Source organism: Hippocampus comes, unplaced genomic scaffold (assembly GCF_001891065.2).
Source record: "Hippocampus comes isolate QL1 unplaced genomic scaffold, H_comes_QL1_v1.1 scaffold122, whole genome shotgun sequence".
Taxonomy (NCBI): domain Eukaryota; kingdom Metazoa; phylum Chordata; class Actinopteri; order Syngnathiformes; family Syngnathidae; genus Hippocampus; species Hippocampus comes.
This window is the reverse complement of record NW_017842059.1, coordinates 4,928,790-4,956,135: the sequence shown is the minus strand read 5'-3', so window position 1 is coordinate 4,956,135 and position 27,346 is coordinate 4,928,790. Positions and strand designations below refer to the sequence as shown.

Here is a 27,346-nt window from a genome sequence, read left to right as displayed (position 1 = left end):
TTCGTTGCTTGGTTCAGCCAAAGTAAGTACCCCAGCGTGTAACGTCTTTAGTTGTATCCGCTGACTAAGTTTGTTTGAAAAATGCCGATCCCAAAGAATAATTGCTCCGTCGAATGGCGATTTTGTCGGCATGTTTTTTCACTTTTGTTGCATGATCTGTCAGTGCCACGCATCCACGGGAGCCATAGTTAATTAAGTCACTACAATACACACAATAAGCTTTGCCTGCTACGTCTGGTTTCTTCAAAAATTGTCCAAGAGCTTCTGTAACTTCGTCGAACTTGGAACCAATTTTAACCTTTACAGTGACTTTTCTGTCAAGCTAGTCCCATCGGAATTTATTCTTGACATTTGAGTCAATTTCTAGGATTGAAGACTCCTGATCTTTCGTCAAAAATTTCATAATTCCGCTCAAAACGATCCCAGAACAATGAATTTGCGAGACGTACAGGCCGCCATGAATCAGGTAAAACAATATGTTACATGCAATTTGATTGGTCCAATCGCTTGTAGTTAACAAATCGCTGGGCCGTATATAATCGAGCTAAGACTTCCGCAACAAATAATGCCTTCAGTGATCTGATGAGTTGAAGCTTTCATACACGTCCAATCGCAGGGCTGTTTACAAACGGAAAACGGAGAGACTGTTCGGGAGAGCTCGTGAAAACTCGACGATAAGGTACCTGACCGCCCCTAAAATTTTCTCAACGGATTTAGACGATTCACAAAAATGATCAATTTAAGAAATAAAACGGCGGATTTCCGCGGATACGCGGAAAATTGCCATCTATGCCGTCTGTCATCCACACTAATTTTCCAAGGTCTTCCAGGTTTTTGGCGCTGGTGATCTCACCGGTGCGTTCTCTTTTTCAGAATGTTCCAAACGGTTGATTTTGCCAGACTGAATGTTTTTGCCATCTCTCTGATGGGTTTGTTTTGATTTTTCATGTATATCTATCTTGCTTTATTGATGGTGACATAACCTTTGCACTTCATATTAAGAGATGAGCTCACCAGATTCCAAATTAATATACCACACTTGAAAATAACTAAGCCTTTTATCTTCTGTTAAGTGAAATGATGCCAGGGAATGACACATGCCTGGCCATGGAACAGCCAAGTAGCCAATTGTCCCAATTAATTTTGGTCCCTTATTAGGGTAGAGGCACACATAAAACGTGCTGTAATTTCTACACCGTTCACCTGATTTGGATATAATAGTCTGCATTTCAAGCACACATTGTTTCATTTCAAATCCATTGTCTTGTACAGAACTGGAATGCTGAAAATTTGTGTCAATGTCCAAATATTTTTGGGCATGAATGTAGATACACATTACACTTCTCTTGCTTTTGGGATTGTCACACTTGAGAATTCCTCCACCAATAATGAAAAGAAAAGCCTTGAAAACAAATGCATATATACACTTTAAACACCCTTTATTGTTTTTTCCTAATCCATCTGTACAATCCAAGTGAAGATGAGCCTAGCAAAAAACTTCATCTGTACATTTAAAAACTTTGGGGCACAGTATTTTCAAATATCCCAATATTGACTTGTCTAGCTATTCATAAACAAAAACAAACAAAAAGTCCCACAACTTAAAAAAAAAAAAACAAAACCAATATGGGTGAGTGAAAGGTTGAGAGGCAAGATGAAGCAGAACACACCAAACAATAGCAGTAAATACCTGTTATTCCCTTTGAATTCCACTCGGGTCGGCATTATAGAAAATACAGTTTCATCTTATTTACATAGAACCAAAGTAAGTATTTAGGTGTTTTGGAAACTAATTTGCATTACAAGAGAAGCCATCTTCAGCAGTGGTCCCCAATCACCGCTCCGTTGGCCGCACAGAAAGACACATGGGGGATATCCTGCATGTTTTAGATATTTCCCTCCCCCACCACACCTGATTCAAATGATCGGTTATCAGGTTCATGCAGATCTTGCTGATGAGCTGATTGATGATCATTTGAATGAGGTGCGTTGGAATAAGGCTACATAAAAAACAGGCTGGATAGTGGCCCTCAAGGACCAGAATTTGACATGCATTCCGGTGACCAGCTGTGAGCATCAGCAAGTGAACATCAGACATGGCAGAAATGTGCGTGAGAGCAGCCAATCAGAGTCCAGCTTTTCCTTCTCTATGGAAATGGAGAGATGAAAAGTAAATGAAGCCATTGTGCAAGTCAGTCATCAAAAGCAAGCAACAACAAGCTTGTTGAATCATTTCAACAAAGAACACCCAAGTGATGATGTGGAAAGAATGATACTGCAAGAGGAGTTTGCACAGATTGCTGATGTACCAGCTACCAAATAGCTGCGCTTCCCCCATCGGGTCAAAGCTGGAATCAACTGTGTCATCGTTTCATCATGCACAACCAACCACCCCCCCCCCAACCCGAATGATTGCCGGACCGCAAAAACCCACATATTTATTTGAACCGGTTCTGTCGCGCGAAAAAGGTTGGGGACCACTGATCTACAGTATTTACTACATAATAGGGGATACAGATACAATAGAACAGGTTCCTGTAGATTTTTTTTTTCCAAATTTACACGCAAACATGCCAGAAGTTGTCTGCAAGTACAGAAATTCACCACCTTGGTTTTGCACTCATTTCATAGGCATTGTGTCTTCTACCTTCATCTTCTCATTATGTGCCTCAGAAATAACAAAAAAAAAGGGGGGGTGAAGTCTGTTTTAGGTACACATTTACAGTGTGCATGGAGCCCTGTTTAAATTTTCGGTATGAATTTACACACACAAAAATGGACTCTACCTATTTCTCGGGGCCCTTGGCCAGGAGTGTGGAAACCTTGTTTTTATCCAATGAACCCCCACCATCAACCACAGAGAATAAATGTTTAAATCTTGCATTCAGATAATACAGGTCACAGAAAGTCATTTATAAATAGTAGTGTAGCCCATATATACTTGTATGACTTATCTATAACTTTTTAGTTCTCAGATTTTAACTAAGCAGGCCCCCTTATCACTTTTTAAAGTTATCATCGAGTAAGCCACACTGCATGAGAGTCATGTAATTTTCCGATCTGCTACTATATTTAAATGGTGCTTCATTCAATTTCCAAAGTGATGTTAATGAACCAGACAACATCAATAAGTAGTGTATGTCTCAGACCTTTGTTTCCCTTAGGTCCTTTTATACATTTGTTTTGCCATCTTAATAACCTCAATGCTCTCACAAAAATATTTAGAAACATTAACTCTTTTTTTTTTTTTTAAATAATATACTTGGTTTTGGTGGTGCTGTGACAAAATTTAGAAGGTATGGCTAAGCATTATTTCAGTCAAAAAGCCTCTGATAGTCTGCAGAGAGCGTGGAGTTCAAATCCATAGAGAACAGCTTTTTTTGTGATCATAAACAAGTTGTCAGAATAATGTTAGTGTCGGTTGTTAGTGACAGTTGTTGCCCAGCCAGGTGACCGTTTTTATGCTTTTAGTGCTCACTATCGACTCAGCCTTGCACTTTGCAACGTGAACATTACTAGCCTTACAGTTAGACCAGACAAATAACATTTATGCAAAACACTTTGAAATTTACTGACCTACAGCTGTCACTGATTTGGTATTTACTGTTGACAAGTGTCTACACAGTCTGACATGTCTCATCACACAGCGCGATGATTGAAAGACAATGTCCAAAATCCCAGTGCAAAAGTTCAGGTTGGGGGAGAAAAAATATATTGGTTAAATCTTTATTTAAATTACAATAGACCCTTTTTTTCCATGTACAAGTTTTCTCTTCCTTTCATTTGGGGATCTCTGTTCTGCACGAGAACCAGGAAAAGGTTTGTCTTATTTTGAAACAGTGCTGTTCTCGAAGACTATGCCTGAAAAATATTTTAATGTCTTTTTAAAGGAAAAGAACAACAGGAAAGCAAAAAAAAACAAACAAACAACACAAAAACAAACAAAAATCAATCATCCAGTGATGTGTCTAACTGGTGATGACTCAGAATCCATCCACCCATACACCAAAGCCCCTCTCTGCCAGCGTGCGGTTTATTGAAATAACCTGAAAGAAGAGACAAATTAGTTTGGTTAGAATTATTGCTGAGAAAGCATGTGAGGAAAATAAACACTATACATAAGTGAATGATAATAAATCATAAAACTGAATTTAGTCACACAAACTGCTCTTTGTAAAGTAATGTTATTCCAAGGTGTCATGTCTACTTTGACATTATGCCTGGAGCCTTATGGTCAAGATGTCAAAGGAGTTTAAGTATTAGTGGGGGGCCTAAACAAATTTAATGTTTCACACACAATTTTTTGGGGGGGGGAGGGGGGGATTCCCTCGGGTTAACACCAGCCTTCATTCGGATGCTTTTGAGAACAGGGGTCAACAACCTTTACATCACTCAGCCTCTACATGATGCACTACCCCATCTCCCCCAAAAAGCATTTTGTGATTGTTAAATTGGTTGGTTGGTTGTTTAAGCATTAAACAATACCAAACAATAATTGGTGAATAAACAGTAATCCGAAAAAAATATTTCTGCCAAACATTTTAATGCAAAAATAGATTTGTATCCAATTATTCAAGTGAATAATACAATAATTGATCCTAAAATAGTCAATGGTGACAGCCCTACTGGAAATATACGGTAATTAGGTAACAAAACAATCATGTGATGTCTTACTTCTTCTCCCACCATGTTCCACAGATGAACCAGTGGGAGGCCTGTATTGGTATCATAATTCGAGACCTATAAAACACAAGACAACCATGTTGCCCGTTAGTGACAGTCAACCAACAGTCTCGGGGAGTTGACTGACAAAGGCTTACTTGGGCAAGCAATGCAACTCCTCTTGTCATCTCTTCTAACACTGATGTGGCCTCTGATGAAAAACGGTCCTCTCCTGATACATTCGGACAACACAGACATTAGGAACTAAACTAATGCCATTGGTTCTAAATACAGAATAAACTATTCCAAGACAGCCATGAAAAGTAACCTCGACCATTCTAAGCATTTCATTTATGAACTTTTCAGTGTCGTAAGGTTTTGTGTCAACTCAGTGTACCTGGGAGGGGAGCGACGTTGTCAAGCAATACTTCAGCCCCTTGAAACGGTAATGTTACGAAATCAGACCTAAAAAGAAAAGGGCACCAAGCTGTTGAACATTGTCACAGTCAACTTAAATGTCTGTAGGCATTACGGCAACTAGAAAAGTTCTTGCTATAATGTTGCAGCCCCTTTACTGTACGATGTCTGGAGGAGCTGTAGGTGGGACATTAATTGACAAGCTTCCCAATACAGTCCAATAACAATACAGGAATAAAGGGTACGAGTAAACGTTATGGATTAGAAGGTCATCATTCCATGTCCAAGCAACCCAATTCCAATTTAAGGCCTATGTCTCCATGTTTTGAAACTATGTTATACTACACTGTAAAATATTTCTCTGTAAAATAACAGTAAATTACTGAGAGCAAGTGACACCAATACTGTACTGTTATTTTACAATGCACCTACTGTAATTTCTTTTAACAGTATAGTGCTGTATTTTGAATTACAACATATTACCATAGGATAAAAATCGACTGATGCGCTAATTTTACACCTCGTATTCTGTTTATTATAACAGTGTTCTACTGTATTTCGGATGACAGTACATGACAGTTGGATAATTTATGGTATTTTGACAGTACACGCCAGTTAAGATATTAAATCTGCTAGAACCATAATAATAGTTTTCTGTCTCACACTAAAAGCACCCACAATGGATATTCATGTACTCGCACATTTACATTCTGGTGTAGGGAAACGACACGACTCTCACAGTGCGGGATTCCAACAGTGGAACCTACGATTACTCTTGAGACGCGGACGCTTCGTTGTTTGACGTTTCTTGTATTTTAATTTAAATTTTGTACCTTCCTGTGGTTCTATGTCAAGCCTATCACAGATGCATCCAGCAACATGTATGCGCCACTATTCGCCTGTCTGTGCCAAATGAAAAAAATGTATCAAGTTAAAGTGCACTTTGTAAAGTGCAATTTGGTAAAGTGTGATAAATATTTGGTGTTCCCATCTTTGTGTGTAGTCTTGTATTTGCCAAAACACAGGGTACACAATCCCAGTGATTAATTTTTATGCAAGGCAATTTAAATTGGCCTGGTGGTCGACTGGTTAGCGGGCCGGACTCACAGTGCAGAGGTGCAGGGTTTGATTCTGGCTCCGGTCTTCCTGTGTGTAGTTTGCATATTCTCCCCATGCCTGCGTGGGTTTTTTCCGGTAACTCCGGTTTCCTCCCACATTCCAAAAACATGCGTGGCAGGTTAATGGAACACTCCAAATTGTCCCAAAGTGTGAGTGTGAGCGCGGATGGTTGTATGTTTATGTGTGTCCTGCGACTGGCTGGCAATCAGTTCAGGGTGTCCCCCGCCTACTGCCCGAAGACAGCTGGGATAGGCTTCAGCACGCCCTAGGACCCTTGTGAGGATAAGCGGTTCAGAAAATGGATGGGTGGATGGATTCAAAGTGATTGCTTCATGAATCCAGTTAATTTTTTCCCCCCAGGTATTTATCTGGCCACTGGATATTTGTTGTTGTTTATTTTCATTAATGTTTTGTGCTTTCTACATTAAATATTTGTTTTATACATACATGGACAAAAGAGACAACATTTCGATTCATTTCATGTAATTTTAAGGGAAAAATATTACATTGGGATGCAACGGGTTAGTGGGATATAAAAGTACCCCAATTGGCAAGTACATTTTTTCCCCATAATCACACAGCATTAGCGGAAGTGACAGCTAGCTTGCCAGAAGTCTCAAGCCATTTTCCATAATTAGATTGTTAGCAGTTGTCATTATCCGACTAGCAGTATCCATGGAGATTGTAAAAATGCAGTCATGCAGTGAGACAGCATGTTAGGAAGGGAAAGGGCTTTAGTCCATGAAGCCTCAGTAACACAATCACTTGCGAGCTCTCGTAATGTGGCTGAAGACACTATAGGGCTTGAGACTGCATGTGTAGCTAGCCATCTTTAGCTTCTGTGGAGGGACTGAACTGCTTTGCTGCATGGCTCAAGGTTTATTTAAGAAGCTACATCTAAAAATAAAGTGCTCTGTTGAAATGAGACCTGAAAGGGTACTTCTTCCATATAGCCATACCTTATTTGCCGTAATGAGTCAATCTTGACTCTGTCATAGCCGCCATAATCAACATATCTTATTTCCACTTCATTTGATTCTTTATAGAAGGTGATGACTTGAGCTCTCCACCATGCTCCTTCCACTGCCGGAGCAGCACATATCACACCAACTAGGAAGATGAAGACAGAAAGACCATGGATTAATATGTGCAAAAGCACATACATTGTGAGAAGCATGGCTCAGGTCAGGGCGTGTCCAAACCTGGTCCTCGAGGGCCGCTACCCGCTAGCATGTTTTATATGTCTCCCTACTTCAACACCCCTGATTCAAGTGATCAGAATTGTTTATCAGGCTTTTTGAAGGTTGCTGATAAGCTGATAATTTGAATCAGGTGTGTTGGAGTCAGAAGACAAAACATGGTAGCGGGTAGCGGCCCTCAAGGACCGGTGCTGAACATGCCTGGCTCATGAGTAAGAGTGGTTGTCGCCCAACCCAGAAGTTGTGGATTCGATTACCGGCCCTTTTGACAATGTCAAAGTGTCCTGGAGCGAGATAGTGAACCACCGTTGCTTCTTATGCCGTGTCATCAGAACGTAAATGAGGAATCAGTGTTGAAGTGCTTTGAGTGCCTTCGAGAGAGGAAACACTTACTAGGCACATTTACTAGGGGTGCAAAGATGCATGTATTTAATCGATGTATCTGCCCCACGATCTAGCTACATGGATCCTGGCCACATAGACAGATCATTTTCATAAGTTATTGATCAATTGAATTGATATAATTCATAAAATGTATACTCTAAATTCCCAATGCCCTTTTTTTTTATTCAGCTTTGAATGTAATTTGTACTAAAGGTGAAGCATTATTATTAGTACTACGGTTGTTCTGGGTATACAGGTATGTGACTGTTCTGTGAATGCTTGTCAATGTGACCTGCTGCAAACCAAATTGCCCGACAAGGGACATTTCATTCAGTGTATTCGTATTTTGCTCTTGCATGTCATCTCCGGTCAGTGCCAGAGATTTATGTCAAGCACGCAACAGAGACAATAAAATGTCAACAAAGGTTTCCTCCACATAAACGTGTCTGCATAACATCAGATAGTCAAGCGGAGCGCTAATCGATGTCACACAGCAACATTCCCAGATTTTGTAACTCTGTGCATAGGTAAGACGCATTACAAGGCGCATCACCCATTTTGGAGAAAATTTAAGACTTAAGTGTACCTGATAGTTGTGAAAATACGGTATGTTGTTGCTAATGGCTTTTTTTGAAAAAAACTCACCAAATAGGTTGGAAAAGTTGCTAAATATACAGTTGCGAAAATGTCGCGAGACCAACAACACCAAATAAGTTGCTCTTGTTTGTCCTGCCCACAATTGTGCACATCAAATAAAATTTCAAAACAAAAGTACCCCAAACTTTACTTTTTATTTTGACTTCATTCAGACTGTGAGGCCGGTCAGAGACTGGACAAGCCACATACTTGAAGGTATGGTTACCTTCTGCTGGGGAAGGAAGGGTGGGTGTGCCTGGCTGGGAGTAGCACAAGAACATCTGCTGGTCAAGGCTTCTTAGGGCATGGTAAGTAGGATGGGTGTGCTGCTGGACAAAGACGTGTCCGGCAGATACAATATTCACCACAATCACTTCAACTGTCACACCACTGGGCAGGAGAAGCTAAAGGACAAATGACAAAGTGTTAAATGCTAAATCAAAATGAGAGAGCTCTGAGAAGTGCAGACATCTGCCTAGGACAAAAACTTGGTGGCTGCAGCCTTTGCAGCTGGCCATGGATTTAAATTTTGAAGTTTTAACAAGAATTGAAATCTGGATCTGCAATATAGTACATTATTATTATACCAGGTGTATTCGAAGATTAAGTGTCGAGGTCAATCGAAATACGATTATGGAAGCAGCAAATTCAACAACAGGGGTGTTCACACGGCACACATTTGCATCGACACTGGACCGACGTATTTTGTTGTGACATATCTTTTGTGGAGCGTTCATACATAAAAAGCTGCTTACTAAAGAGAAGCGCGTTAACCCCGGTGCAGCCCCACTTGTGTTCACACGGCAGTTTCTGCGGTCGTGCAATACGTAATAATATGGAAATAAAAAATGCGCATGCGTAAAGTGTACTTCCTTTTCCCTGCCTTGTTTGTGACATATCAAAAAACCATGGTTTATACTTCTCCGGACAAATAAACACTGTGGTCTACCGTAAAAGGATGAGAGAAGAGTGAAAGGAAAGATGACGGAAGTACAACAGAGCACGAAAGCAACGGATTGAATACCTGTATGTAATCAACTCTTCTCACGCGTAGCGAGTCAATCCCTGTAGCGTTCACGCGTTCCATTTTATATCGGTGCTGCCTTGCAAACTAGCATTTACTCCGGAGTAAATTTTTAAACCACTTCCTGAGCAGGATTCAAATTTGCTCTAGTTTAAGCTGTTTTCAGGGGCTACACCGGTATAACTTTGTACGCGTGAACACTCTACGGGGGTAGCCCCGGTGCTACACCGAGCAAAAGTTGCCGTGTGAACAGCCCTATAATTTACTACTACCAGTCACATATTGCTGTTTCGTTAACCATTTAACCACTGAATCTCACATCGATTTCCAATTATACTTGCTAAAAATACGTCATAAGATAGTCTATGAAAAATCTAACATCCAATTTTGTCACGATGGTAAATGAGGTGGCCCTTGTGAGGATAAGAGGATAAGAAAATGGATGAATGGGTAAACGAAACGCACTTTTATTGTGCTTTATCAACACCATATGTTGTCCAAAGTGCTTTGCCAATCCTTATATTCACTTTTTGGAAAACAATATATACACACACACACAACATCAACCTTTAGTTACTTATTCAGAGATGAAAGTGGACTTTCTTGAAAATTCCTGAAAAAAAAGAAAATAAATACACACGCACGCACGCACACACACATATACACATACATACATATATTGGATTTTAACTGATTTACCAGGTTTGTCGATCTTTCTAATGTAGCCGGACAAAAAAAAAATCTCCGTTCAAGTCCTTTTCCTCAAGCCATAACCACTTGAACGTGTTCCTAACACTCCCCTGTATTGCACGTATGTGATGGAGACTGGACTGTCTCAAAATTGCTTATTTATTCCTTCGTTGTGTGTTCACAACCCCCACCCCCCCCTCCGCCCGCCATAGAATTTATTTTGTGATTTCCTATCTTGATTTTCTATTCTGGTGGATTACTTTTTGATTTTCTTCGTGTCATTAAAGGTATCGTTAATTCCGGAGGACTTTCATCTCTGCTTATTTTAATCACCAGGATCCCCCCGCCTTACACTGTCAAACAGCAGAACTTCAGGGTATTCTTCCAACCACCCATCCATCCACTGAAGCACTTCTCTTTTCACACCATTTTTTTACTAGGACGCAGTTAAAAGTTAAATGATCGGGATTTTTATTTACTCTATCCTTTGTTTTTTTTACATTATGCACAACTCTCATTTATTGTGCAATAATCTAATTGTAACTTCTATTTCTTACATATTTTATGCTTTACAAAACACTTATGTCTGAATTTTGGGGGGATTGGAACGAATTAGGGCGTTTAGATGGAAAGCACGTCTCTCCTTACAAAATTTTGTAGTTAAGAAATTTCTTCCAGAACCAATTAATTTCGTAAGTAGAGGTACCATTGTACATTTTTACTTCTGACAACCATAGGTACACTGTAGATTTTATGATGATAACTGTTTGACTCTGGAGGGTAATATTCAAATGTTCAATTTCCTTTTAAAATGGACATACAATTCTTCATCTCACCATGACATTCTATCCACCGAGACTATGCAGGAGATAATCCAATAAAAGGTACTGTCTCTAGAAGGCAAAGAGTCAACCTTACCCATGACGTCATGGGGAGTGATGGCAATGTGAGGGGGGGTGGTGGAGGTGCATAAAGGTTGGTCAAATCCATGTCTTTAAACTTCTTCCCAATTAGAGACAGGGCTTTGTCAACTTGTTGTTGCATACCTGGGAAGACGTCAAACATGAGGTTCAACATCAATTTGTATCTTTTTTTAAAGCACTTGCGTGCCAGATTTTCTCGAAAGTGAGCTACCTTTTTAAAACAAGATTCTTCAGAAAATCTGAGTCCCCAGAACTCACCCTCTATGTGACAGATTTGGAACTCCTGTGTGTAAGGCAGAGTTGAGATGTAAATCTTCGCACCAGAGGTCTGCTTCAGAAAACTCACATATCTTCCTTGCTTCCCAATTAATCGCCCAACAAGAAGCTGAAACAGAAAGACATTCACATTTGAACGAATGCTGTAAGTCGACTTCAATTATTTATAAAGAGAGAGAGAGGGAGAGAGAGAGAGAGCCATTATCACATGCAAAAATCATACGTGAAATTAAAATTTGCCTCTCAAACAAAAAAAAACCCTTGACACAAACGCTTGCAGTTAAACTGTTATCACAAGTGACAACATGGAAAAATTCTGTACATGCGCATGTCAAGTTGCCAACTGCTACTAAATAAAAACATGAGAATCTATATACCGTAACTGCAAGGAAAGACTGATGTATTTTTAATTCAGCATTTATTACATTTTGAAGATCCTTTCAGTTTACCTTTGGAAAGCTGTAAAATTAAGAGCTACTGAACTGCATTTTTTTTTTATAACATTCCAACTGAATTACTGTGAATACCCTTCATCCTCATCTAAGCCAAACCCATCAACTGCAATATTTGCTGTGCTGGAACGGATTAATTGCATTTCCATTTATTTCAGTGGAAAAAGTGACACGGATTTACGAACAGACAGTGTCAGTGAAATGAACTGTGTTCGCACTGAGTACCACTGTAAAAAAAAAAAAAAAAAAAAAACTTAAGGTGTCAGCGGTTCCAAGCACAGCACACATTATTTTCTGTGAGTGTGCCCTTATTTTTAAAGGAATATTTGTGACAAGCTGGCAAGCTCTTGAACTGATTATGCACTAAAATGTGTTAAAATTGACACGAGAGTAATCCAGACTGTTAAGACTTGGAATGCCTCACCTTTGGCACTTCAATCTCCCAGATGACAAGCTCAGAGCTTGAAGAGGAAGCAGGGTTACTGTGACTTTCTCTACCGCCCATGGTGCAGCCACTGTCCACAGAGTCCATACTGTTCACATCAGAGCCTAGACAATTACAAACAGAGAATTACACTCATCAGAAGTGGTTCAGGGGGTGTGTGGGGCACCACAAAGCATTTATGCTTAGGGCATTAAAATGGCTCTGTGTGGAGGAATAAATATGCCTTATAATGTAAACATTTAAGTTATTATCCTACATATGGCGTAAGCATCATTATTACTTGCAAATCTGACAAAAGATGACACTACTGATTGCTACTTTCATCCAGCGGCTGCTGGCTAATTATTCGCGACTAAACTGCTAATGTTGAGGTGAGCAGGCAGGGCAAACTCTGCTTGCATTTTCACATTTTCCACTTGATTACGTGGGTGCGACTTGTTCAAATGATTCAACGAGTTTCTCGTATGGCATAGTTATTGACGACATACCACGCACAACAGCATCTCCACTGTATCACTCTGGAGATAATGCTAGGGTAGAAATTTTTCTTGTCAAAATGACTTAATCTTCGGAAGTCATGGGTTTAGCTGTGGGTTTAGCTGTGTGTTTGGTCAATTTGTTACCAATACTTTCTTTGACTGCTTCTTCTTTCATTTTTTGGCGAATGTTTATTTCAACTTGCAAACCAATGTTAGAAGGGGTACTTCGATTGACTAGAGTCGCACACATTTCCATCTCGTCGGGTCTGTCTCTGTGTGGCTCTGTAACCGAATGGGCTATGGCCAGGTACCGGTCCACAGAATGTTTTTTTTTGTTTTTTTTGAACCACTTATCCGGGGTTGGGTCACGGGTCCAACAACTTTGGCATGGAATCCCAGACTTCCCTCTCCCCAGCCACTTCTTCCAGCTCTTCCCCGGGGATCCCAAGGCATTCCCAAGCCAGCTGGGAAACAGGCTCTCCGGCGTGTCCTGGGTCATCCCCGGGGTCTCCTACCAGTGGGGCATGCCCGGAACACTTCACCAGGGAGGTGTACCGGAGGCATTCTAAACAGATGCCCAAGCCACCTCATCTGGCTCCCCTCGACGTTTATTTTTTTCAGTTTTTAATAAATGTGGGTTTTTTTTAATGTCTTGAATTTGTTTTAAAAAAAAAAATCCTATTTTTATTTTTCACTAAAGAAGGGTTCGGTGAATGTGCATATGAACTGGTTGGGTTTGGTACCTCTAACAAGGTTAAAAACCACTGCTTTAGAGGTTCCACCGCATATTTCACTTCAATTGAAAGTGATGCAAATGCGTAACTCACCTCCAGACTGATCGGTCTCCACTTCACACCCCTGAGGTCCGCTCCTTAGGTCCATGCCATCGAGCAGCTTAACACCACAAATAGCATCTACTGAGTTTTCTTCCGTCAAAGAAAAAATAATTTCCTCCATGGGTGTCTCAAGTAGTGATTGGGGCTGTGTTGCTTCTTTTTCTGACAAGTCTGAAATCTGAGAGACATTAATTTGGCTGTCAGTCAGACTATGTTGGTGATTCTCATTGCTGATGCCATCCTCAGAGTGGCAGGTGCTGCAAGCAGAGTCCTCCGTCTGTGTCACTGATTCATCGGCTTTCAGTTTTTTGTTTAGTAAAGGTGTACCGTCTGCTACTTGGTGAGACAGTTTTGGCATGGGGTCCTTTTGTTTAGTGTTTATCTGCGCTGATTCATTAACCTTGAGAGTCTCCCATACGGAGGCGGGAAAAGACCCGTTGGGCATCCCTTGGTCTATGTTTTGGGTTTCATCACAGCCTGTTTTTTGGTGGTTTGACAATTCAGGATGGTGACACTGTTGCCCTCTGTCAGAGAGTGGGCAGCTGGGGCCACCAAAAACCTGCTGGGTGGCTGCTGAGATGACCTCAGTTATGAGTCCAGCTGCCAGTATTTCCAGATCTTGCTCCTCCTCATGACCGCTGTGAACCTGGAGTTCCTGTGATGCTAATGATGCAGACTGGGCTTTGGAAGTCAGGACCAGAGAGTTGGGTGTGCTGGTTAGAATGTGTTGATTAAAATCTTGCAGTGAAATGGGTATATCGCGAGACTCAAACTGTGATGACACTACACTCTGCACTTTAACAGGTATGACTGCACAACCATCATCCTGTGTTGTCATAGTGCTGTGGTTCTTTGCAACTTCCCCTTCTGGCTCAGGCCGCTCTGCATCAGCAAGGCACACCGACATAGTGGATGAGTGGGTAATTCTGGTGGACTGGCCGGGCAAGACAATCTCTTTAACATATGAAGCAGACCTTGGTTCTCTATTTAGATCGACGTCTGCCTCCGAAACACAGGAGGGTACTGAGCTTTTTTTCAGGTCTCTATGATCTTTTAGTGACACATTGAGACTCTTGTCCTGGTCATCTGAGGACAGAGTTGAGACTGTGGGTTTATCGAGTCCCAGTTTCATCCCACATGTCTCAACAGCTTCCTCTCGACGAGTCTGTCCCATTATAGATGCTGTGTCTGTATCAGCAACATGGTTTGGGGAGATATATTCCTCCTGCTCCTCCTCGTCGTCTTTTCTAGTGTCCTTTGGATGTCTGCAGGTCAGGTGGTGTTCTGTGTTATTTGCAGTAGATACAGTGTCCTTCTCAACCATGCCATTGCGACCCACTGCTCGAGACAATCTCAGGTTTCCATTAGTTGGACCTCCATCTGGGTCGTCATGGCTGATGAGGCGCTCTTTCTTACGGGAAGTGTACCACCACCAGCCGATCAGTGCAAGGACTCCAGGTAGTGTGTAGGGCACAATCGAACGAAACCTTAGAGGCATCTCCTCAGGACACTAGCAGCTACACCTGAACGGGGGGAAGAAGAACAGATTTATCTCATTTGCGACGTGACATCTAATTAAAAATGAGTCCACATTTTAAATGCAAGTCGCACCTAAACAATTATAGTCTTAATCCATATTTGTTGAACAAGATTTAATATAATACAGTGCAATGGGAGTATGAAAGCTCAACATCCAGAACAACCGCAGAAATAGTCAGATGGGCATTCCGTCCATGGTACGGACACCCACTTTGGGGCGGAGAACGGAGGACGGGAAGATTTTTTTCTGGGGGGGAAAAAAAGGACAGACTAAGCAAGGACGGAAGTGGGTTATTGTCCATACCAGTAATCGTCCCTAACCGAGTCAAATACCTACAGACGGACACCCATTTCATAAACTGACAGAAATATGCCCCTGGTGAACCGACAGTTTGGGGGGCTATTGCCTTTCTCCACACTGAATTATGTTAAATTAAATCTGAGTTTGCAGGAATAAATCGACATGAGGATTGGCCAATTCCCGGCCATTAATTAGGGGAGAATTGGCAATTTTTAAATGGGAAACGATGCCATTTCTGCTGTCAATGTGATTGCTACTGCTCATACTAACAACCTAACAGACTTTCAACGCCGCGCCTCTGATTCAGTCGACATCATAAAGTTGGAACAAGAAGCCGGGCGCTTGACAAAAGCGGTGGATAGACTCTGACAAGTGCATCGATCTCAAAGGGCGCAGTAGAAGAGTGCGCCAAGAATGGAAGGAAAGCGAAGCAATTTGTGGCACAACTTTTAAAGCTGGCTCTCATTTTTGGAAGGGCGGACACTTTGGAAGTCCAAGATGGCGCCCGAGTAGGCAGCCGTCGGCAAGTGCTCTCATGAGCCTTGCTTCTTTTTGTTGTTTTTGTGTTTGTTTTGTCACTTTGTGTGTTGTTGTTGCGTCGTGTGGACCAGATGTGGATTGTTTTTCAACATTTTTTGGCCACGACATTCATCAAGGAGGAGACTTGGTGCTTGGTGGTTGCGCCTTCTCGGCAGCATGGATATACCAGCACTGTTTTTGATTGGGAGGAATGTCTGTGCCATTTGACTGTCATTGCTGGACAGCTCTGGGGCGCTTGTGTTTTTTTGCCCCCTGTAATGGGCAGCATTTTACACAGCCCCGCTTAGTTCAGCGGAGAGATCGGTGCTGTTGACGTTCTGCGGCTGGATGGATGCAAGGCTTGAGGAGCCGACAATGAGAAGAAAGGAGTGTCAGTGCAGAGCGCTGGCAGGAGATGTGAGCCAATCTCTTTTCGGCAACGGACACTACAGCTTCGTGTTTGCTTTCAAAACTTAGCTTGTAGCAGACGTGTGCACATTTTCAGCATGACGTCTCTGATCCACTGGTGGAAGGACACTTTGATCCTCTCCTCTTTCATCTATAACTGCTTCAAACAACAAAGTGTATGCAGGAGAAGTGATTAAGATTGCACTGCGTCTTTTGTGTTGTGTTATTTTGTTATTTTGACTTCAAGATGGCGCTGCGAGAGTGGCTGCCTTTCCAGCAGCTCCTATATTTTGTTCTTCTACTTCCTTTCATAACTTTGCTGCTGTGAATTGGGAATGTGTCCATTGCAAGACTAATAAAGGTTTTCTTATCTTATTGACAGATGCCATAGAAGACTCCATCTGCATGCAAATGACTATGAACCCTGTTGTCCTCTTATTTTTAAGATGCACTACTTCCACAAGCTGAAACAAATGACGGAAAGCAGCTAAATCAAACCAGATAATGTTTGATGGACATAGGATCTTTATAGTCCCCAAAGATCCCCTGGCAGTTGAGAAGTGGCGTGCAATGTTCGAGAGAGAGAGAGAGAGAGAGAGAGAGAGAGAGAGAGAGAGAGAGAGAGAAAACAGCCCAAAGATAAACCAGATGTGAGGTTTGATCAGCAATACCCTGCTAAGCGCCGAATTACTGTCAACAGTGAAGAACATTTATTCATAAAACTGGACAAAGTACTTCGGGGCTGTCTCAACAGGTTGTCGGTTAGCATCTGAAATGTTCAGACATGCATAAACTACAGAGACATTGATCAATTCCAGCCCTTTTGCTTGAATCCATGTCTAGTGTATTTTGAGGTTTAAATAATCTGCTCTTTGCTGTGGCGGAAGCAGGCAGTGTTACTTTTTACGATTGACTGGCTATTTTGTAGGGGTGGGAGGATTCACTTACTTACCCCCAGTTTCAATTCAAATCACAATACTTGTGTGACGATTCGAATTATATCATTATTATTGATTATACTACGATTTGCGATTTAATATCACGTTACTGGTAATTTTCTCAAATAATGTTTTCTTGGAACATTTTAAAACCATTCTAAACAATATAAACCGCAAACAATACATACATTGAGACACGTACTTCAATCAGTGCAGCCAGATGAAAGTCAGTCACTCTTTCTGACATTTATTTCAGAAAGAGTCGGCTGCGTGGCTCAGGCACTGGCTCATTCGGATGACATACTGAGACTCTCCTGAATGCTTAAATCCACTTACTCGCCACAGCATATTGCCTCCGCGCTGCCATCTGCTGCAGGAAAGTGGTAGCTTCACCTTTGCTTTCTGAAAAATCCTGACAATCGATTCTTAACTTTGACATCGATTTATTGAATCTTGGCATATAGTTGAGTGAATCTTTTTTTTTTTTTTTTTTTTTTTGCACATCCCTACTTGTATATTTATTTTAGCTGCCCCTCCTTGGAATTTCTTATCTATTTTTTTTCTCCTAACGTTACCATACCTTAATAGACAATGTTAAAGCCATTATGAGTCCATCTGATGCATTATCATCATCATCATCATCTTTGGTGCTTTACTTTGAATGAGAGGGATTTGATTTATCGTTAACCAAGTGGCCAGTCAACTTCTTTGCCACCAGTCTTGGCAAATTTTCTCGAGGAAACCCTGATATGGATTCTGACAGAAACCTGTCATCTTACTACAACTTCCTGATATTGTTGTTTGACATTCATTTATTTTCATATTTTGTTGCATATTTTGCTTTCCTAGATGAAACTTCAAATGTGAACCTTTTTCCTACTCCATGTTGCACAAGTCCCTTTAATGAAAGATTTGACCCAAAAAAAAAAAAAAAAACAGCAGAGCAAATCCCCATCATGAGAAATCCCCAATAGCCCCTTTTAATATCCCACAGCACTCCTAATAATCGGACAATAGGGTGCCACAGCAACGACGTTGGGAATCACTGTTAGCAATGTGACATGTCCACCATCTTTGTGGAATTTTCTTAAAAATTAATACAAATTAATAATAATGACACCGCGTGAAACTTCACCATAACTCCGTTTGTATAACTGAAGTTTATACCATGATATTATAGACATGATCCTAATATAGACCCGTCATGCACAGGATTAAGTTTTTGTTTTTTGTTAATAAGCAATTCTCAGATTAGCATTACAAGTTGTACAAAGCCAATTCCAATAAAATTGGGAGGTTGTGTTAAACAAATAAAAACAAAATACGATTTGCAAATCATGTTCAATCTATATTTAATTGAATACACTACAAAGACAAGATACAGTATTGACTGCTCAAATTGTTATATACGCCGTTATTTTATTGGTAAGAACCACTTGGGAATAGATTTTCCTCCATGAAATGGACACCCCTGTTAAGTGTTTCCAGATGTTCAAAATCCATTTTTTATGTCAGCAAAAGCATTCTAATTAGTATCCTTCTAGTATTTTGGTGAATTAACACAAGGAAGGTGTTTAGCTTTTAGCTATTATTAGACTGCTTTTAAAAAGGAGCCATATCATGCTAAATCAACCTTTTTTTAACCTTTTTGTTAAAATGCTAATTCCTCTCCAAAAACTACTCAAAAGTGTTTTCATCCATCCATCTTTGAGCATTCCTGCTCTGCCCTTTAAGCACAAGGTCCTCCCAAACCAAGAAAACGACAGCCCTCACTTTTCTACATCACAGAATGAAGAGCCAGCCCCGTACCATCCCTGCAGATTAACCACACGGCCACTTTTTTTGAGCAACCAGCGGGACACCGTCAAGCATATCTGGGAAATAGGCGCAGAGAGGTCACTTCGGCTGACTGGAGCTTGACTGCTCTGGAATTTTTTCACCTATGCGCGTTCATGTGGACGTGTCCAGTGACAGCGTGTTCAGAGTGGCCTCCCCTCTCCAGCTGGAGCTTCGCTCTTTCAAATTTTTTTATTTTTTTAACGTAAACACATGCCCTCTGTCTCCAAGCAGACAATGGGATGCCCAACTAGTGTATCAGGGAAAAGAGACGGTATGAGCAGCGACCTTGGCCTAAGTGCTACCGGCGACAGAACATTCAGCAGCTGTTTATCTGTATGTCACTTCTAAGAGGAATGCCTGGTGAACCTTGGCCAGTACAAAAGTGGATTTGCCCGGCGCAATTACCAAACTGATAGCAAAATGATAAGATTATCATGAATGCACTAACATTAGCTTCATTGTCAAATACGATACGTCAGATGCATTTTTGTTGTATAAAAAATAAACTTAAGGCTTACACTCACGCGGGTAGTGACCGCGCAGATGCCACTGTGGCAATGCCATGTGCAGTTTGCCTTTATACTCTGGCGCAACCCACATACGTTCTAAAAATGTTTTGCAGTTTCACTCCAAGTTGGAGAATTGGGTCGGACACCACAGGAGGCAGTTTCTTTAGCATTTTGTGGGCAATTACGGTCACCGTTTTTACTTTACCGAACAAGGAACAAAGCCACAACAATGGAGACAAATGCAAAGTCTGTACCTGAAGGAGATGAAGGACACAATGACACCGTTGACGACAATCATCTTGCAGGGTGTTCTTGCTAAGAACTTATGTTGTGCAAGATGAAATCCAGACTTTCCATTGGAAAAACAAGCCATTTTACAGTCCTTTCATTGCATACTGCAGGATGGTTGATGGAACCCTTGAACGTGTGAACATTTGTGCTGTCAGTGAGACGCAGGAGCACTCAGCTGTAACCATCCACACATTCTTGAGGGTCATTATCCCATTTCTACAAACTGGAGATGTGGGCGGAGTTGTGGAATAGCAGAGAGTCAGGTGGAGTAGCATGCAGTTACTAGAGTGTGCATTCAAACTAGTAGCGATGAGAAGAAAGAATTAACCCATGAGAATTACTTTTGGGGAAGAATATCTTCAAAGCAAAACTAAGGGGCAGCCATCAAAAGGGGTGTTCACACGGCACACATTTGCTCCGGTGCTGCACCGATGTATTTTGTTGCGATATATCTTACACCGGAGCAAATTTTGTGGAGCGGTCACACGTACAAACCCGCGGAGCGTGTTAACTCCGGCATAGCGCCAGTGCAGCCCCACTTGCGGTCACACGGCAGTTACTGCAGCGGAGCAAAACAAAAAGAGCTGTCGTGTTGGTTCTTTTTAAAACGTACAACTCAAGCAACTACTGTACAGGCACGTCCAACTCCTTCTCGGTCTCCGTGCCTTCTGCTCGAGAGGCGTTCAGTGACCGCCCCCGAAAACGTAAATCAACGATGACTTCAATTACACTCAGAAAGGCAAACATATAATGCGCCAAACAAAAAATCAAGGGAGGAAATCACAAAATAAATTCTATGGGGGGGTTGCGAACACACAGCAAAGGAACAAACTACACAAACAACTCCGAGACAGTCCAGTCTCCTACAAAAGGAAAGATGATGTTTGGGGCTATCCGACCGACACCCCCCCGATGGTATAACCCAAGAGGCAAGGTGCTGCTTGCTACTGTTATTGCCAGCCATCATGTCTTGTGTCGTTATTAAACAAACACGGAAGTACAACAGAGCACGAAAGCAACGCATTCTCGCCGTACGTAATCAACTCTTCTCATGCGTAGCGAGGCTACCCCCCCTCCTGCAAACGAGCATTTGCTCCGGAGCAAATTGTAGCATTCACACGTACCATTTTACATCGGTGATGCCCCGCAAACGAGCATTTGCTCCGGAGCAAATTTTTAAACCACCTCCCTGAAGTGGGTTAAATTTGCACATTGCAGCGAAGGTGCCTTCGCAAAGGCAAGTGAAGTGAAACCAGAATGCGGTGTAAGACATGCCTGCCCTTGTATCAGGGCAGTTGCTTCATTCTGTATCACACACAAAAATATGCCTAAGTTGCAGGGTGAAGGGGACACACACATGCACATACATAAAATTGCAGGGTGGAGGGAACACGCATACACACGAAAATGCACATAAAGTGCACTTCCATGTACACACACTCACTGAACTCATTGTTTCACTTCTGTTGTTTATTTTGTTTTGTAGAAGAAAGTCTTATTTAAATGTTTGAGATGTCCATCCATCCATTTTCTAATTCGCTTATCCTCAACAAGGGTCGTGGGGCGTGCTGGAGCCTATCCCAGCTGTCTTCGGGCAGAAGACAGGGGACACCCTGAACCGGTTGCTAGCCAATCACAAGGCACACAGAGACGAACAACCAACCGCGCTCACACTCACACCTAGGGACAATTTCGAGTGCTCAATCAGCCTGCCATGCATGTTTTTGAGATGTGGGAGGAAACAGAGTACCCGGAGAAAACCCACGCAGGCACAGGGAGAACATGCAAACTTTGCACAGGAAGTCCAGAGCCGGTATCGAACGCTGTACCTCTGCACTGTGAGACTGACGTGCTAACCAGTCAACCAATGATCCGCTGGGATGTCACAAAACATAAGGATGAAATCGCTTAAAAAGAAGGATGGGGACGGAAGGAGGACCAGGTTGCGGACGGAGAACGGACCAGCAGAATACGGTAAAGTGCCAATCTCTTGTTATTTTTGCTGTTTTTATATTATTCCCCCCCCAAAAAAAGTACAGATAAGAACATTCATAAAGCGCGAGATCGATGAGGATTTTGGGGCCATTTCACGTTTGACAATGAAGGAAAAAAAAGTGTAACGAATGTGGAACAGTCAAGCATGAGAACATCACAAACACATTTTTAGAGACATCTCCAGAATGTACACCCTGAGATGTTCTCCAAGATAAATGCCGCCATTGCTAACGTGAGTGTTCAGTGTCACAGGTGCCTCATCTGAGGCAAGAGAAAGTAAAATGAGACTTATGTGAGATTCTCAAATCTTTGAGCAATAAACATTTCCTCTGGGAATGGATGATGTTTGCCGATTGTTTTTACCTTTTGCATTCGAACCATTTACAGCAAGTGACCAAAGTTAAAACGGGTCTCATTGTTTATTACACATAAATCTATACCATAACCTCATATTTTTAAATATACACTACTCACAAAAAGTTTGGGATGTGGCTTTCAGGTGAAATCCATGAAAAATGTAAAAAGTTCACGCTGCAGTGATTATATCATGAGAGTAGGACATTTGAGTCGAAGGACGCACTGGTGATTTCCTCATCTCAAACAGTTTTTGAAACAAAGTTAACAACAATGATAGGTACGCCACAACACTAAGTTTCACTGTCTCAGTAACTTGTCATGTGCCCTTGAGCATCAATGACAGCTCGACGATGACGTCTCATGCTGTTCACAAGTCGACTTATTGTCTGCTGAGGCATTGCATACCACTCTTCTTGAAAGGCAGCCCTTAGGTCATTGAGGTTCTGGAGTGCAGAGTTTCGAGCCTCTACGCGGCGACTCAGCTGATCCCACAACTTTTCAAGAGGATTCAGGTCTGGAGAAAGTGCAGGCCATTCCATTTTAAGTACACCAGGCTCCAACAGCCCTTCCCTGATGATGCAACCTCGATGAGCTGGAGCATTGTCGTCCATGAAGATGAAATTAGGCCCGTGTTGCTCATGTTGGGGCACAATCACTGGATGAATAATGTTATTCTGGTCGTATTGGCTTTTCACTGTATCATTCACAAACTGTAGGGCAGTTGTGTACCGACTGAACGCACATGCCCACACTAACACCGCTACCACCAAAAGCACGTTTGGTGACAGCAGTAGCTAATGTATAGAAGCTCTCCTTGACATCCCCAACATCATTGCCGGCCATCATTTCTACTCAATGTGAAGATACTTTCAGCTGAGAACAGCACTGAGGCCCACTGGTCCCTCGTCCAACGTAATTGTTCTCTGGCCCATGCAAGATGATGACAACTATACCTGGTGGTGTGGTCAGAGACTCTTCTTGCAGGTCGTCGAGCATGCAGACCACGGTAATGAAAAAGGATTCGAAAGGTCGGATGCGACACTTGGGTGCCTCTCACCACCCTTAAATGTGCCTGAGTTGAGTGGCATTCATCATCTGGTTTCTCAAGACATTGTTTACAATGTAGCGGTCATCAGCATGGGATGTGGCCAAAGGGCATCCACTTCTACAGCTTTCTGTGACTCTTCCAGTCTCTTGGTATCTCTGTTGCAACCTACTGATGACACTCTGTGACACTAAGCTCAGTGACCACTGAGAACGTCCTATTTGAAGCATCACAATGGCAAGGTACTGTTGATCCATTGTTAGGACAATTGTTTAAACACCAGCTCTAATTGAACAAGGATATTTATTGGTCGATTCAAGGATCAATCAATTGCTGTGAATTTTGCCGTTAAGCTCCTCGTTAGGGGACAGCAACTTCTGTAAAAAGTACTGAAATATTTAACAGTTGGACATGTGCCCTCAAAAGCTTAGAGATGGTCACATTAAGTTAATCTGTAACGGTTTGAAGGCATTTTAGGCTTGTCCTGAAATTTCACCTGAAAGCCAAATATCTTGACTTTTTGTGAGTAGTGCATATCATGACATTTGTTGAAAATGTATTGGCCGGTCATTCAAAACAAAGCAAATGTTAATTTTTGAAAGCAAGGCTCTGATGTGTAATGCAAGTTGCGCAAGAAATTGACCTGGATGTCACTATTTCCACACAAGCTAAAGTCAAAGTTTATGCAAATAAATAAGACCAAAACGGCGTAGCATAAATCAAACAAATAAGTTAAATGTGCCACACTCAACTACTGGGAACACAAACACACATGAATGTCCTTTTAACTACATCATTTAAATGCATTGCATGGAATATCATTCTGGGAACTGAATAGGACATTATAACAATATTACCAAGTATTTGCTTGTGACCGTTCCATAGATCTAGCTATCGTTAATCTCCGCTCCCCCCACCCAAGTCATCTACAAATGTAATGAATCAATTATGCATACTTAATAGAAACACTAAAACATTTTAGATAACTGAAACAAAAAGGTCCACCTCTTCAAACATCAGTATTCAGCAGAGACCACATCCAGAATGTCAGTCTTGTAATTAAACATCACTATTAACTGTACATATGTCATATGTCAAAATGTCAACATCGCAGCGTAAGAGTGACCGTGTAACCTAAGACTAAGGAACTTGTGCTACTCATTACATATTGAAATCAGTTAAATCAAGCGTCAGCCATTGCATTTCAAGTCGACCTGACGCAGCTCATAAAGTACAGCATTGTTGAGCATTTTATACAATATTTAGAGAGCACTTTCACAACAGCTGCAGCTATAACAAAGCCTGTTATTGAACATAAAACATTTTGTTTGTTTTGTCTTGCAATCATTCAAAATATTCAATTCTCTCTCTCTGGTACATTACTGTAGAAGAGGCAATTAAGCTTCTTGATTAAATCGTGTGATGAACTGTTGCCCCTTTGATTTAACCTGATAGTCTGTGTGTTTTTGTATTCAAGTGATGCCAATTAACGTGCTGTTACATTATGAAGCTTACTTTTAACATTCAAAACAAGGAGAGAAAATTCCAACCCGAATGAATTCCCTGCAGCTACTACAATGATACTGTTGGTGCTAACTACACGGAAGAAAGTCACACTATCCTCTAACGTCACTGTTCCTATCATACCGTTGGCTTCGTATGCAAAACCAGTTAGACGTTTGTTCTGACAAATAGTGGTGCTTAGTTCCAGAGTTTTGTTTCATTTTAGCATTTATTTTGTGGATTTTAACAAGGAGTTAAAGGAGTTAGCTAGCCAACCAAAGCGTGAAACGGACCGACACGGACGTCTTTCCCCTTGAAAGGGCAAGCCATGAATGAAACCTCCAACCATTTATCCTTCTGATTCGAGCTTGACAGTCGTTTGAAACGTCAAATATACCACAACAATACAGACGAAGACAATCTTGAACTGCTTGAAAAAAGTAGGCTGACTACGGATATTACAAAGTTCAGACGATTTATCCGAATGTCAAAATATTCGACGAACGAGTCATGTTCACAACGTTGCAAAACATTTTGGTTGGCGTTTTAGTAGACGAATTTACGTGCAAATCAATAAATTATGTTACGGTGACCAGGATTTAAGAAAAATCCGATGCTGATCGCTGTGACCTAATGCTAACTGACGCTGCTGGGAATAAAGCATGGCTCGTTGGGAGGCCGCAGTGTTTGATACACATTACGTTTATAGCCAAGCCTCGTAATTATGTTGAAGAAAAAAAAACAATCAAATTACTGAAGTCGAATTAACGATAACGTTGCGTCAATGTCAGTACAAGTACAAATACTAAAGTGCTTTATTTTCGGCCCAACAACTCTGACCATGGTTTCATAAAACCGTCACAAAACCTGTGTCTAAGGACAGCATTTCATCGAGCGTTAGCCCAATAAAATTATATTATTCACGCTACCGTAACACTATGAAATACAATAAAATGTCCTAATATTAACTTGAGGACATTTCAGACAGCTCTCCTCTACCGAACGGGCCCCAGACCTTGACATTAGCTTGCTAACCGGCCTGCCGAAAACGAAATCAGTTTGTTGTTTAAATACTATTGGCAACGTATGTTTCATTGCCACACATTAGCTCCTGTTATTATTCCGTGAATTAACAACAGAGAGGGCGAATATGCCCATGGTATGTAGATCACAAGAAGGACAGTGGCTAACTTCAATATGCAAGTTTAATAAAGGTTGGAAGATGACGCAAGTTGCTCAATGACACGGACTGAGTAACGTCCCTGCATTGTAAGAAAATGCAGGAATGCATACTATCAACATGAAGATCGTATTTAAAAAAAAACAACAAACAAAAACACTCTTCTGTTGCATCCCACTCCTGCAGAACTGACCTAGCCACGCGGAGTGAACATGCAGTTAACTTAGAAGCTAACCTAATTGGAGCCACAAATGTCTCAATGTGAATTATCTATTTCACTTACAGTTTGTTAAGGCCCTTGAGGTCGCCACGATGAGACCAACGCGATGTAAACCTCGATTTCAAAAAATTGTCCCAGTACAAAGTCAATCTTCTTCCCCACGTGTTGTCAGAGTAGCAGGCTGAGAAAAAAAATACCCTCACTAAACAGCTGCTCAAATCTCGCGATGTCTATGTGTAACCAGTCATTGGTGGTGCGTGAGTTTTAGTCTCGCGTTAATTGAGGTTGTGGCAATGGCAACATTGCTCACAGCCGTGTATAATTTTATATTATATATAATTTTTAAAATATGTAATTAAAATATAGAGAGTTGAGTTTGAAATGCAAATATGTAAAGAAACTATTTACAATAAACTGTATAAAATTCTAAAGCATATGAATAAAGATAATACCGTTTCAGAAACAAATAGCTTGAATTGGACATTGCTCCACTTTCAGCTTCGTGTCAAGGTCAGATCTGTAAAACATATCAAATTAACGGTCCTAATGAAACAATAATTTATATAAAGACACTAATAAATATGAACAGTAAAGACTGTCAGTTTCAAATAAGTTATAGATTGCTCTTGTTGCACTCACAGTTCCAGACAGTTTCACCTGGAGTGGCAAGGTGGAGGCAGGAGGTTCAGTTGGGAAGGCGGAGGTTATAACCGCCCCACACGCACACAAACGCACTAGCACGCAGGCGCGCGCGCGCACACGCACACACACACACACACACACACACACACACAGTTCTCACAACTGGGGGTTCCACAAATGATTATTTTGCTCGTCGACTAGTCACCAATAGTAGTTGCAAATTGTCGACAAATTGCCAATTGGATCATGTAAATCACAGCATATTGCTCTAGCAAGCAGCTGCTCTTATAAAACCAATGACCATCATTACCTTACAGCCCTAATTCTTTAAGGTACAGTATATAAAAATAAATGAGCAATACAATTAAGATGAGTGTACAATAACTTTGAATGAACTTTTCAATTTGTATCAGCATTCCTGAAATGTTTAGAAATGATGGTACAAATTACAAAACAACAACAACTTTAGCATGAGAAGGCACACTTTTTTTTCAGCATCGTAACAATATGAACTGATT

General features: G+C 41.3%; 1 protein-coding gene and 1 long non-coding RNA gene across 3 annotated transcripts; one reads left to right on the top strand and one right to left on the bottom strand.

The window, feature by feature from the left end:
- Positions 1-1,422: 1,422 nt before the first annotated feature.
- akap1b (A kinase (PRKA) anchor protein 1b) lies at positions 1,423-26,946 on the bottom strand. Of its 2 annotated transcripts, none has more exons than XM_019861314.1 (11): positions 26,826-26,946; positions 13,534-15,065; positions 12,207-12,331; positions 11,313-11,439; positions 11,050-11,177; positions 8,644-8,821; positions 7,158-7,308; positions 5,060-5,127; positions 4,821-4,894; positions 4,675-4,740; positions 1,423-4,046 (listed from the first exon to the last, which is right to left on the bottom strand). In XM_019861314.1, the coding sequence occupies exons 2-11, from the start codon at positions 15,038-15,040 to the stop codon at positions 3,984-3,986; spliced, it is 2,487 nt and encodes an 828-aa protein (XP_019716873.1). In that variant the 5' UTR covers positions 15,041-15,065; positions 26,826-26,946; the 3' UTR covers positions 1,423-3,983. The 2 variants fall into 2 exon arrangements, with proteins under 2 accessions (XP_019716873.1, XP_019716872.1); XM_019861313.1 differs by lacking the exon at positions 26,826-26,946 and adding an exon at positions 26,250-26,457.
- On the top strand, positions 15,072-20,475 carry LOC109510762 (uncharacterized). The gene is made up of 3 exons (XR_002167185.1): positions 15,072-15,371; positions 16,389-16,390; positions 20,116-20,475. It is a non-coding gene; the product is annotated as an uncharacterized LOC109510762 (long non-coding RNA).
- Positions 26,947-27,346: the final 400 nt, after the last annotated feature.